Genomic DNA, 13,987 nt, shown 5'->3' with positions numbered 1-13,987 from the left:
ATAATTAAGCCGTAGCTTTTGGTAAAACTAGAGAGCTGGTGCACACTCTCCTATGAGTGAATCCAACCATTATACTTTGAGTCCACATTGACTCAATTGACGATCTATGTTCACGTGGTCGAAGTATGAAGCTATATAGTCTATGGTCATTGCGACTTTATTCAAGCTCGCGATGCCTTAATGATGGCAGCAAGGATTGTTGATAGCCATCTGCATGACAGAGCCATTCGATTGGCCAGGGCTTTAAACAAGGCGGGCTGCACATTGGTGCTCCTGAACACACCAATCTGCAGCTAATTGCACTTTCAATATTGGCCACACCAAATTTTTGTCTACTTAAACTCGATGGCAACAAGGACGGCTGATAGTAGGGAGTTGCATAGGGCTTTGGTTGCATAGCTAATTGCAATCTCAATATCGGCCGGGAAGCGTGAACATAGGAACACTATAACAAGCTTACAAGTGGCAAGTCTACATAGAAACGCGTGTCGCGTTTTTATAACACCACGTGCTTTTCGTTTTGCATGAACAAGACAAGACAGAGCTCTCTTCTTCCCTGTTGTCTCAGAAGAGAAGAGTGCCCAACAAGACATGGCGAGCTCTCTTCTTCCCTGTCTCCTCAGAAGCCGTCTCTTCACCCCATCAATCCATCCACCCACCTAGCTTCACCTCCCTTCCCATTCGCCCTTCCTCTTCCTTTTCATCCACGCTCATCTGCCTCGCCATCTCGACACACCATGCCTCCGACCAACAATTTCGGAGCAGGCATCACTATTGGCAATTACCAACTCGGAGCCCTTCTTGGCAAGGGCGGTCAGGGTGCTGTCTATCTTTGTTTTGAGAAGATGACCGGTAATCAAGTAGCTTGCAAGATGTTTAAGGACGTCACGTCCTTTCCCACAGAGATCAAAGAGGCTTTACGGAGAGAGATAGATATCCACCGCCGTTTGTCTTTCTGCTCGTGCAACATAGTTCACCTAAAGGACCTCATTGTGGATCGGGACTGCATTTTTATTTGCAAGGGAGGATCGTTGGCCAATCGCTTGCTGCACAAGGGACCCTTGACTGAGTACGAGGCAAAGTTGGTCATTACAGTACTATCAGAGACGCTAATGTTGTGCCATCAAGAAGGGGTCATTCACAGGGATGTTAAACCGGACAATATCCTCTTAGCTGACCCGAGGGACTTGAAGTCAGTTAAGCTTGCAGACTTTGGCCTATCGACTTATGCATTCCCTCATCAAGTACAACGCTTACAGCAGGTGGTAGGCACTCTTTGGTACATGGCACCTGAGGTGTTAGACGGATGTTACTCCACAGCTGTTGACATATGGAGCCTGGGTATCACCTTTTACCAGCTTCTCACTGGGCACTTGCCGTCACAACATCTTGGAGGAATCCACGGCTTGATGGAAGAGCTAGGCGGACAAAATCACTGTCTTTTAACACCTGCTTGCAGAGATTTATTGCTCAAGATGCTGAAGGAAGATCCACTGGAGCGGATAACTGCAAGAAGCATTTTGGATCACCCTTGGTTAAACCATGTAGCACCAGCCTCCACCCACAATATTTGCTGGCCAGAGAAAACATTTAGTGATCGTGGGCATTGTTATGTCAGGAAGCAGCTTATTCATGCCCTTTGATGATCATCAAACAATACGCGCCACGGGAAGTTGTTTCATAGTCTACCTATGCTCCTCGAAATGTAATAATGGCTGAAAAACGAAAAAATTATATGCTTGCATCTTTGGTGGCTCCCCTAAGCAAGGGAGTCATTATCAGACGATTGCTTATACTCTAAAGCTAAGATGACACAGCGGTGGGAGCGTCTTTCCTGCCTCCCCTGAGCAAGGGATGCTGGTTAGAATGATTGCCTACACTGTTGTCTCCTACAAGGGTTGGTATATCTTTTCTTGCCTCCCCTGAGCAAGGGAGGCTTGATTAGGTTGATCCTAATCCTTGGTTGACACAGCCACACTCTCATGAACAGGAGCATATGGTCAGATTGATGGAGCAATTCCTAATGGTTGGTGTTGTTTGCTGAGCATCTTGGTTGATGTTGTTTGCTGAGCATCTTGCTTACTTCTGCCCAAGCATAATAACTTGTGCTGTGTTTCATTCATTTTGCAAGGAATTACTAATCCTAGCAAGAGTTTTGTCCTCTTTTTAAATGTGAAGTAAGCTCTAGACTAGCGAGGCATTGGAAAGGAGGAAGGTGAAGAAAATCGTCATATGGAGATCTTACAAGAGGTGGACCATCTTGGAACTATTTTGTATGATAAATTTCACATGTTGACAAATCTTTAGAAACCTGGCAAATGTAACAGTGATAAATTATAGCCTACATTTGCAAGACCAAAAACAACTTTTTAGTGAAAATGTGGGACAATACATGAAACTCCCCATCAAGGGGCCTTCAAGCTTTGATAGCTGCTAGGCGTTCTCAGCCTGACCAGGCTTGTTAAGCGCGACAGAAATTGCAGTAGTAACTTCTAGACTATGTCTAAACACAAAGCAAGCCGCCTTGTATGGAAAGCTGCTCACCGCCGGAGCTGTGGTGGTCTCTCCTCAAATTCCTCAGTCTTAGAAGATGCTTTTGGACAAATTGCCAATCATACAGAAGCCTCATGCTGGAATGTGTTCCCTCACTCAAGCTGAAATTCAGTCAATTCAATAAATATGACAGTCCTTTTGTCTATAGAGATTCTGCTTTAAAAGGCTACTCTCCACCTAAGCTATGGCAGCATCTCCACTACTTCAGATATTCTCCAACGCACATCGGCAGAGGCTTCACACAAAATTGGCGTGGACTAATAAGTTCCAACCCTTCTGTTCACCACCCAGCATGCAGAGGCCTCATGCTTAAGCAACCTGGTTATCCTTTAGGCAATGTCGTCTATTTTGGACCTGCTCTGCAATAATCACCCAACTTCAAAGGCACACCAACACGTGCTTGCTTTTGTGCGCGTATGAGAATAAATGCGGGATTGGGTTGCATAAGTGTTTACAATTTTTGTTACTGTTTGCCAATAAACTGGATACTACTGTAGCCCAAAGGGCTCAGAAAGACAAGGGAGATGCCTTCCTGTAATGGAGATGGAGGGAGGCAAACTGCTCCATCTCCATATCTGCTGCTGCTGAGCCTCGCTTCTGTGACATGCTAGGTCCCTGGCTGTTAAACAAGTCAATGACTTGTAAAAGACGGTGAAGGCCTGCTGGTCGTCCCCGGTGCTGCTGGAGGCTGTACTGAGGCTGCAAGGGGGAGATGAAGAATAAAGGGAAACGTACCTTATATAGACCTTTAAGGAAAATACCTTGCACAGACTGAATTTGTAAATTTGCAGACCGAGTCTGTAGTAGAAAGGCACCACCTGCCCCGGTACTCTGCTGCTATTTCTGCCTTGTCTGTTGCTGCTGTACTTGTGAAGCCACACTACTGCTGTCCTGCTGCTGAGGCTGCAAGGCTGCCACCTAGACAGCCATGCCATGGGCTGTAGATGGCCATGACAACTAGCATAAATGACCCATAGGCCAGGACCAATGGACATTGATCTTCAGCAACTCTTACTGTTTTCTCATCACTAAAAAATTTCAGTGGACCTAGATATAAATGATATAACGGTCTTGCAGAACATGCTTCCGCACTTAAGTTAGATAACCATCTAGAGAGGAGTGAGTTAGCTCCCTTGTCTGTTACATTGGTATCAGAGCTTCAGAGTTTCTTTTTTGAGAGTGAGAGGTAAAGATTACGAAGGGTTTGTCAGTGCGCGGTTACTAATTGCTCTGGTAAGTGAGCCATGAGCAATTTGACACCTTCCAACCCCAAGCGACGTCCATATCAGGCAGAACCCCACCAGTAGAAATTCCACCCATAGGTGACTCCAGATGCAGTTGAAGGCACAGCAGCCCTGCAACCACAAGGCTGAGGAGGCCAAAGAAGACTGAGAACACGAGGCTTGAGTGGTGAAGGACGAATGGGATCACACATTACTGTTGCTAGAACCTTTTCATTTGGATGCTGCAACTCCAAGAGATGAGAGAAGATTAGGACTGAGTTAAGCATGAGACCCCAACATCTGTGAGGCTCAGAAAGCAAAGAAAGTCCGATCAAACAGCATGCATCAGAGAATAGAGAAAGGTCTTCATTCCCTAGGAAGCTTCAACTTTGGACCGACAAATTTGGTCTAGTTGAACCTTGGCCAGAGGCCATATAGTATTAATCCAAGGCCCCACTAACCACCTCGAGGCACACTATTAAACCCTCTACATAAAGGGTAGTGTTGTCTACAAACTCCGAATCCAACAGCTCTTCCTCTTGTTAAATCGGGAGCCTCATCCAACAAGGTATGCAGTCTAAGAGCGCAAAAAGTGACCCAGTGCCGTGGTACAAAGAGGAACAAAAAGGGGACGAGGGGAACGGAACCAAGCGAGAAAGAGAGAAGGCCTCGTCCGTGTGAGCACCAATAAGCATGTAATTAGTACTCACTTGCATAAAGGGTTGGGACCTTTTGATCCACTTGTATGAGAAGCCTAATCTCCGTATAGCGCCCTCCAAAAAGACCACACCACTTTGTTACAGGCCTTCTCAAAATCCAAGAGAAGGATACGAGAGGCTGGGAATCCTCCCAAGACCAATCCAAAAGAAGCTATTGTCCAGGATGCTGCACTCACGAACAAAACATGTCTACTTGTCGTGAGTGATGTCCACTAGGTGGGGTCATAACTGTAAACTCAAGAACTTGTCTAAGGTCTTGTAGGCAGTATGTAGCATTGTAATTAGGCTCCACTGGCAAAGATCAATCATGTCCCCCCCCTTTGGGATCAAACAAATCCAAAGCGACTCCAGAGATTGCAGAAGAGAACCCGAGTAAAAAATCTCTTGGAAGGCCAATCGAAGGGGTGCATGACTATGTTCCCAGAAGCACCAAAAGAAGGACGGCGTCAATTTATCTTCTCCAAGGCACTTCTATAGAGGAAGAGCCGTGAGGGCCTCAAAATCCTCCTTACTAGGAAAGGCTGCTCAATCTACCTAGTCATGCTTAGAGAGACCAGTGTAGGGATATCGGTCCAAACAACCTTCAGAGATGTAAGTAACTGAGGACACTCCTCCTCAAGCTGAAACAAGATCCAATAAATGGATGTGGTCATCTTTAGAATCTCCTAGGGTCCGGAGTGCATTTGTGTGGTGACATCTCTCAATCTCTACAACTTTGTCCGTGATGACCAAGGCCTAATAGTCTAGAAAAATTGTCGAGTCATCATGTCACCCTATTGTACCCACTTGGCCCTAGAAGAGTGATAAGAGAACCCTATAAGGCGTTGTCCTAGAGGTCAAGCTACCCCGATCCACAAGCCACTAAAGCCTAAATCTTGCTCCCTAAAGCCTAAATCTTGCTCCCTGAGACACTTAATGGAAGCCAAGTCCCATCTCAATGCTCTTGCACACCTCAAGGAGGTGGCATCAGCAAAGAACCTGAGACTAAATTTCCTTGCTACTACTTTGAATCGCGTATATTGACCACATGGCCCAACCTCCCTAGGGTGGGGTCTCAGGTTGCCTCCAAATCTCTGTGACCACTTGTTGTATGTCCAGGAGACACTATCCTTCTCATCCTTAATTTTGAGATGAGAAAGAGAAAGCTGCACTAGCCTGAAGGAGCTCTAGGTGGTTGAAGCTATTTCCCAAAGAAGGGATAGCAAAAAAGGGGGTGAGATAGGGCCAAAAACACTAAGCTACAGCTTGTGAGATCCACCAAACAAAGGCTTGCTCTTCTTGGGATGGCAGACTTAAAGCCAAAAAGCCACCCACAAACTTAAAAAATGATTTGATCATCTAGGAGTTGTATTATACCGAGTGTGATTCTTTGGCGAGCTTTTATAAGCTTACAACTTCTAGTGAGCTTTCAAATTTCAGAATTATAGGAGACTCGTTAAGCACGACGAGCTTTTTGTAGCTCACAACTTTTGGCAAGCTTTCGATTGCATATAGGAAAATTATAGGAAATCCTTCTACTTGTGAACATTCCCACTTTTATTGAAAATGACAAGCCAACATGTGTCTACCCACATCAAATACTTCATCTTGGTCTAATCAAGCATCCCATCAACTACTCCACACCAGCATGCACATTATCTATGCATGGGGGTTTGCTCTCCTCCCATAAGTAGCTTTTAAATCAGTGATGATGATGATGCATGGAATATGATATGAGATTGGGTCTCCCATTCAACGATGATCGAGATGCCTCATTGATCCTAAAAAATGGTGATGTGTATGTTCTAATATTAAGATATGATCCAACACTTTTGCTATATCATCTTGGATCCATCTTTGGTTTGCATACATGTAGGAGTAACCAAACACAGCTCATGCAAGCTTCACAATGACATAGCAACATTGAATGCTGACAATGCATTACTAGCAATATTGACAATGCATTACTTTGCTAGCACCGAGTGCAAGAGAATCTATGAGCACTATAGTACCTTAAATCATAAACATGACAAGCTAATGTGGTCCACCCAAGTACTCATCTGGTATGGTCAAACATCACTTCAAATCACCCTGCCACATTGATTCATGCAATTTACCAATCCACTCCTAAAGCTGGCCCTTTCGTTGACATTTTAAATATGAAGCAACGATCCTCCTCAAACCCTTGCCCTTGAAATCAACTCTAGTGGAAAAAGTATACATCGACTTTCTCTTTAACTCTAGGATGCTATCTAGGCCACCACCTCAGCGCAATGCTTGCTCTTCCAACCATTCTTTGCAAGATTCACATCAATAACCACATTAATATATGAACAGAAGGGAATGAAAAAAAAAGAAAATCTTAAATATTATATGATAATTTTCACGTTTTGGTTTGTGCTAATGGCTTCAACTCATCTAAGAAGTTACATAGTTCCAAGTCTCCAAACATGTCCCCCTCTTTGCGAGAGGCATTCATCACCATATCAAGGATTAGATCCTTTGTAATTTCCATTTGAACTTTGTGGGGACTAGCACACCTACCTATCTTGTAAAAATGGCAAGTTGAGACACTTCCCATTGTTGTAGCTAGGTTGCTAATCACAGGCCTCTGAAATAGCATTGTTGGCTAAACCCTTGTTCATCAATGGGGGCATGAAGGATTGTAACATTCAAATACCCTTGCACAATAGGCAACTCGAACTACTTCATCGAATACAACATGGCTTGTGACAATCCTTGTCCATATGTGACCATCATACTTTTGCTCCATCCCCTCCATTCGTGTGCCTTGGCTTGATGGTGGTGGTAGCTCAAACACGCAATCACCATGCTAAGTTCTAGGAATCTCTTCAACTCGAACAATCCTTGTAGTCTTGCTAATCAATTTTCCTAAAACAATTGATCCATACCTTGATTTAATAAGTGGGATGGCACGAGATTCCTCTGCACACTTTAGAAAAGTCTTGGAAGCATCCAATTTTACTAGATTGTTGTGAATAGTATTGGAAGCATCCAATTTTATTGGATTGTTGTGAATAGTATTATCCCACGCTGGTGGTGTGAGATCAATCTCTTCAGCATCACTTGATAGACCCTGTTTGATTGGAAATTTTATAGGAGTCTTTGCAACATCATCTATGTCCCACAACTTGGCATTGTAAAAAGGCCATGGGTATGATACACTTCCCCTCGGTCAGAGGAACTTGTATTGGGATTGCTCTGCCATCCTCGAATTCTATAGTGGCATCCTTCGACACAAGGGAGATTTTAAAACAAAAAGACTAGCTCTGCAACCAACAAGCAAGATGAGTAAGAGGAGGCAATGACGAGCTCTGCAACTTGAATAGAAGGTAGCTGAGTGAGACAAAGCAATGACGATCTCACCAACCCGATTGGAGACAAAATGACAAACTCTGCAACCATAGGAATGAGAAAAGGGACGACCGGATTGCACCCTATAAAGACACAAGGAAAGCATGCTCTGCAACTCAAAATGACGAACTCTGCAACTCGAATGGACTTGAAATGGAAAACTCTACCAATCACCGGAAAAGAGAAAAGGGACGACATGACTACACCTTCACAAGACACAAGGAAGGCATGCTCTACAACTTGAAAAGACAAATGAGTGTTTGTCCTCTTAAAACGTTTGGCAAAACATTGTAAAATTTAAAACATTAATGAGCAAAAAGTTTTAAAATCCCTTAGGGCTCTAGGGGCTTGGAGGGATGATCCGAGCCATTCGATTAGGTCACTTTAATATCCATAGTATGGTGGGCGCTGTGACATGGTTGATGTGTCAAGAACTTCCACATTTGCCAATCACATCATGGTTAAAAAGTTCCATGCATGCTCACGTGTCCTAAACTTCCACACTAGCCCATCACATCAAAGGTAATTTTGTAAAAATTAACCCTCCTTGCCCCATCTACTTTGATGGTCGGTAGAAGCCATTGGTAGACCTTTACCCCATGTAAAAGTAACTCGTGGTTTCGGCGCTTGTCACTTTCACATGGGGTAAAGGCCTCCCCATGGCCTCTACCTATTCCTTGACGTCCACTCCTTCACACTCCACTCTCTTCCACTCCTCTCCTCCTAGACTCCTCACTCCTTTAGTCTCCACTCTCTTCTACCCCTCTCCTCCTCGACTTCTCCACTTGTTCCGTCACTTCATGCTCCCCTCTCTTTCATTCCTCTCCTCCATGACGCACTCCTCTCCTCTCCATCTGCGTGCATTCAGTTCGTGAGGAGGAGTGGTCATCGTCCATCTCCTTTTTCTACCAACTCAATTCCTTCTTTTGTTGCCTAGTATTGCTCTCTCGGCTCTCCACCGAATCTTGGCTTGGTCACTTTAAAAGTTCACACATGTTGTTGCTCTTTTCCTACAAAATTTGTGCCCGAGGGATGGGTTTCAAAATCGCGCAACGATTCCTATGCTTTGGTATCCTTCTACCTAGTTCTTGGAACATGTCCGACATTCGTTTGTTTATAGAATCGGATGAAGAGCTGACAAACCGTTTGTTTATAGAATCACACGAAGAAGCATGCATTTCTAGAAGAGGCATTAAGGGTTGGGCATATCTATCATCATATTCAATCTATCCGAAGCTCATGTTTCGCATTCTGGAGCTAGGCTTCTTTATTCATGTGAAAGACCAGCTCATCTTCCCCTGTCAACAAGTATCTACGTTGAATATGTTTTTGTTCTCAATCTGGACTGCTACGCTTTTTCATTAGACAATGGTGTCAATGTCAAGAATTTCAGATTGGGCATTTTTCAGAGGAAAAATTTGTCCGAAAAAGCAAATTGTTTTTCCTAGCTAGAGCCATGAAGTGGGTTTCACCTAGCGAAACCCACTTCCTGGCTCTAGCCAAGAAAAACATTTTTCTTTTTTGCTTGAAAAGTTTTCTTTTTTGCTCGTAGGATGGTTGAGAAAAACTTGTAAGTTGGAACTTAGAAAGTGGATGTAAAAAGAGAGAAAAAGAGAGGAGATAAGAGAGAAAAAGAGAGGAAAAAAGAGGAGGAAAGAGAGGTGAAAATAGAGGAAAGGAGAGGGGAAAGAGAGCAGAAAAGAGAGGAACAAAGAGGAGAAAAAAGACTGAAAAAGAATGCTCCATCATGCATGCCCTCTTTCTTTATCCCGCCCTCATGCTTTAGTCCAATTTTTCTCTTTCTTGGACCCGCCCTCATGCAATCACTTATTTCCATCATTCATGCAACCCCTTATTTCCTCATGAATGCTGAAGGGAAAGAGAAGGGGAAGGGGAAGGGGAAGGGAAAGAGAAGGAAGGGGAAGGGGAAGAACACACATGAAAAACTATTGTAGCACGTCTATAGACGCGTCTAATAGTGCGACCACAGGTGCAGTTGCTTGTTTTTTCAAAAATTAGATGCGCTGTTAGATGCGCTATTTGACGCGTCTATATATGCGCTTTGAGAGACGCCTTTTTAAAAGAAGCTGAAAAGGACATGCGCCCTACCCCAAAAAGAACAAAACTAGTACCAGAAATATCCCTTCCCTGCATATGACAAAGGATGAATCCAAAGAGAGCAACTTCCAAAGAAGACCAACCGCCAAGAGACTCACCTTAGATAGAGGCATGGAAGCTTCTTGTCCTTCTTCAAACTTGCTTCTCTTTCTTCCCTTGCTTGTTCACCCTCTTCTCTTGTATGCTTGGGGATGACTGTGTAAGCCTAGAGATGAGTGTGGGTGAAAGTAAGCATGCTAAAAGTAGGTTTGACAATCAGCTTACAGTCTATGCGTCTAAAAGCGTGTCTATCAACATGGCTACACTATGTTTTAGACGTGCCTATAGATGCATTCCACAGTACAGATGCAATGTTAGATGCACTTTTAGACGCTACATAGAGTTTTGACATTTACAACTCATGCAAGGACACATTTTTTGGGTTGTTTATCTGTAACATGTCTTCATCTTCAACAAGTAGCTCTAGTGAGGATTAATCCCTCTGTATCCACCATCACAAAATGTGGTTGGAGCAAAAAATCAAATGTATGTGTGATCGATGTCGAGGAAACATATATCATGCACGCAGAATTACACTCAAGTACATCTCAAAGTATGGAGAATAGGATGCAACTGTAAACATGGTAAGTGTTAAAGAGTTAAGGTTGATTGAGATACCTATGGGTGTTCATGTGTTTGATATACGATCCTTTTTTAATTTGATACACGATGCAGTGCCACACCTGCATATGTTGCCCTATGCTCGTTGTGAGGAGACGAAGCGATGGCGATATGAGGTGGGATCTTCAGGAGAGACCATTACGGATGCATGGAGTGATGGTGATAATAGCCCTCTTCCATTACCTCATGAGGCCGTGTCGGAGGAGGTGTTTGATGATATCATGCGGGATTTATATATCTATACATCCTCATGTAGGAATGATAGCATGGAGCAGGATGATCTTTTTACTACAGCATTGACTCCACTATTTGAGGGGTGCACATTCTCTATTCTACGTGCCTCCCTTGAGTTGCTAAACTTGCAAACCATCTATGGATGGAGCAATGCAAGTTTGAATGCATTACTCAAGTAAGCTTTAAAGTCTATTTTGCAAACATGGTGAATTATGATAGTGGATCAATTGCTCGAATGCTTTTTCTTGAATAAATTACCGACCTCAAGAGGTATGGTAAGGCAACATGTGACTCCTCTTGGAGGATTAGATTACAAGTGCATCCATGCATGGGTCAACGATTGCGTTCTATTTCGTGGACCACATAAGTATGCAACAGAGTGTCCTACTTGTGAAGAGGCAAGATATAGAGCAGATCTCAAAACTTTGGATGTGCCTCGTAAGGTTCTACGACATTTTCCCATAATCCCTCGCATCCAACATATGTTCAAGTGCAAATCCATTGCAGAGCTCATGTCATGGCATTCCTCCCATCGATCAACCGATGGCAAGTGGAGAACTCCCGCAGACACTCCTGCGTGGAAGCATATTGAAGACACATGGCCAAGCTTCAAGGAAGAACCTAGGAACTTGAGACTTGGATTAGGTATGGACAGTGTGAACCCATTTGGTCTCAAAAGCACCTCTTACAGTGTATGGCCAGTGATATTGGTGAATTATAATCTTCCACTCTCTATGGCTATTAAGAAAGGAAATGTTATGTTATCCCTTCTAATTCTAGGGAAACATAAAGTAAAAAATCCTGATGTTTATTTGGAGCCTTTGATTGATGAGCTAGAGATACTTTGGAGAGGTATCGAGGTGCATGATGTGAGCAGGCCTCCCTCATCACATGAGACTTCAACTGCAAAGCAGTCTTGATGTGGACGATGCATGACTTCGTAGGCTATGGCGAGTATTCAAGCAAGCATTGAACTTTTAATTATGAGTAGGCAATTGATGTGGCACCCTGAACCCACCTGGAACTCTTAATTGCATCTATTGTTCAGGTCTCACTACATCAGGTTACCATGGATGTCTTGTTTGTGGTCCTTCGCTAGTTGCCTCACAGGCAGACGCATTGAATAAGGTCCTCTATGAGAATCACCATCGATTTCTTCCACCTGATCATCCTAGATATGTCGCCCCTTGGAATGAAGTCCCCCCATAGTCGCTCATTGCAGGAGATTGGATGAGAATTTGGGATGGTTCCATGACTCCTCCACTACTTGGCATGAGCCGGTAAGGGTTTGTAGCTATTATGTGCTATATTGAATGGAAATAAAGATTGCACGCTAACACTAGCTTTTGTTTAGATACTCCATCTTTTATCGACTACCATATTGGTTCCACCTCAAGATCAATCACCTGCTTGATTCCATGCATATCTTCAAGAATGTGGCATCTACCATTTGGGAACATTTGAATGGGACACGAGATTCCGCAAGCATAAGGGAGGATCTACGCACCACAGGGAGGATGCGTGAAGCTTGGCCACAAGAGAGGCCAAATGAGAGCCAAATGGGCATGTCTTTTTACCTCTCGGGGGGGTCACTTAGTGTAATATGTCTATATCACGTGCGTGCAAGGGTTCTTTTCTAAATCCCTATGTAACCTATTTGTAGTATTTCCTGGTATCCCCTCTGTAAATTTTGGGAAATTTTATAAATCCCCTTCTGTAAGTATATTTATTTTCCTAGAGGAATTTTAAAAGTCCTTATGTGAGTCATACACTACTACTTTTGGAGTCCCTTTAGGTAGGATGAGATATTTAAACTGCAAGATCTCTACATCACCTGCATTATTTGAATCTACACACAAAAAATTGAGGTGACGACTGCAATAATGGGCAATGCATAAGTTTAAGATGGGTTTGTGTCCTGATGATGCCATAAGGCAAGAGAAACAAAGAATAAAGACATATGTGCAAAAATTAAGAGGAACAAATATCAAACAAGACAAATCATGTGTGCCGTACACCAAGAGCAAAGAATTGTGCAAAGCCACTTGAAACACGTAAAGAGCTCAAGAAACAACCTTTATAAAAATACTACATGAAAGATTGGGAGCTTTTATAAATGCTTTATATCTTTCAATTTTTTACAAAACCATATGTATGGGTGTTTTAGCTAAGAGAAGGGATGATAGATTAGCCAATTTTACAAAGCAATAAATGACGATATATAATATTTATTTCTTGCCAAATACAAACATCCACTAAGTCATATCAAACCATGAAGCCATGGTATTAAAACCATAGAGGCTACATTCATACAACATCTTGTTGTACCCGATGCCAAAATAGCATTTTTAAACTTGCTTAATGGCATTCATATAAACAAAAGTACCGAGGCGGTTGCAAATCATCCACTTGTGTGATTCAAGGTCCTGCAAAAAAATAATTTAAAAAAACCATCAAGAGAAATCAAACTAAACTCAGCGCATAGTAGTAATCGTAATAAAGCTTTTATCATATTAGAAAGATAACAAAGAAGCCCCTACCAAGTGCGTTTAATGCCCCTTTACAAAGTCATTGAATACATTCCAATCATTCTCATCTAAAGTATACTTATTGCTATTACACTCATAGGTGAGGTTTGCCAATGCAATTACACTCTCAATATTTATCATGTCAAGGTCTGTAAGGTCATATGTGAAGCATCTTGAACCTTTTGCCTTTTGATACCACCCAAGCTGGTGGACTTCTACTCCAAAAGGTCTAACTGAAAGGTTGAACCCTCTTTTATATTCCACATACCCCCCACCAACCTTTCTCCTCATTTTTTGAACTCGTCCAAGGTACCATATAGCTTGTGTTTTCTTTTTTTGCAAAGATCTTGGATTGCATTTCCTTTTGCTTTTCCTTGTTTTGTGTTCTTCATGAAAGAATACGGCACAATCGGAACCTATTCCAAATAGGTTCTCATTTGATGTAGCAAGAGGTATATCTTCCTTAGAGTAGTATACTCCTTGGCGAACCCTTGTGAGTCTATCTTTAGAGAGTGTGGGATTTCCATTAAGTTGGCTTACCAATGTGGACTTGAAGAGAGTTTTACCATCAATGGTAACAACTGGGCTCACTGCTTTT

At 42.9% G+C, this 13,987-nt stretch overlaps 1 protein-coding gene across 1 annotated transcript; it reads left to right on the top strand.

The window, feature by feature from the left end:
- The first annotated feature begins 737 nt into the window (after window positions 1-737).
- On the top strand, window positions 738-1,643 carry LOC147893633 (calcium-dependent protein kinase 20-like). Its single transcript, XM_087386329.1, has one exon. It carries the CDS (start codon window positions 738-740, stop codon window positions 1,641-1,643), a length of 906 nt encoding a protein of 301 aa, XP_087242455.1.
- The last annotated feature ends 12,344 nt before the right edge of the window (window positions 1,644-13,987 follow it).

The sequence above is a fragment of the Dipteris shenzhenensis genome, chromosome 15, assembly GCF_047967505.1.
Source record: "Dipteris shenzhenensis isolate YYH24624 ecotype China chromosome 15, Dip_SZ_1.0, whole genome shotgun sequence".
NCBI classification, from domain to species: Eukaryota; Viridiplantae; Streptophyta; class Polypodiopsida; order Gleicheniales; family Dipteridaceae; genus Dipteris; species Dipteris shenzhenensis.
Note: the sequence above shows the minus strand (reverse complement) of the source record. Positions and strands in the feature narration are given on the sequence as shown.

Excerpts from the sequence above, each read along its gene's own strand:
- LOC147893633 (XM_087386329.1), top strand. The coding sequence starts at position 738 with ATGCCTCCGACCAACAATTTCGGAGCAGGCATCACTATTGGCAATTAC.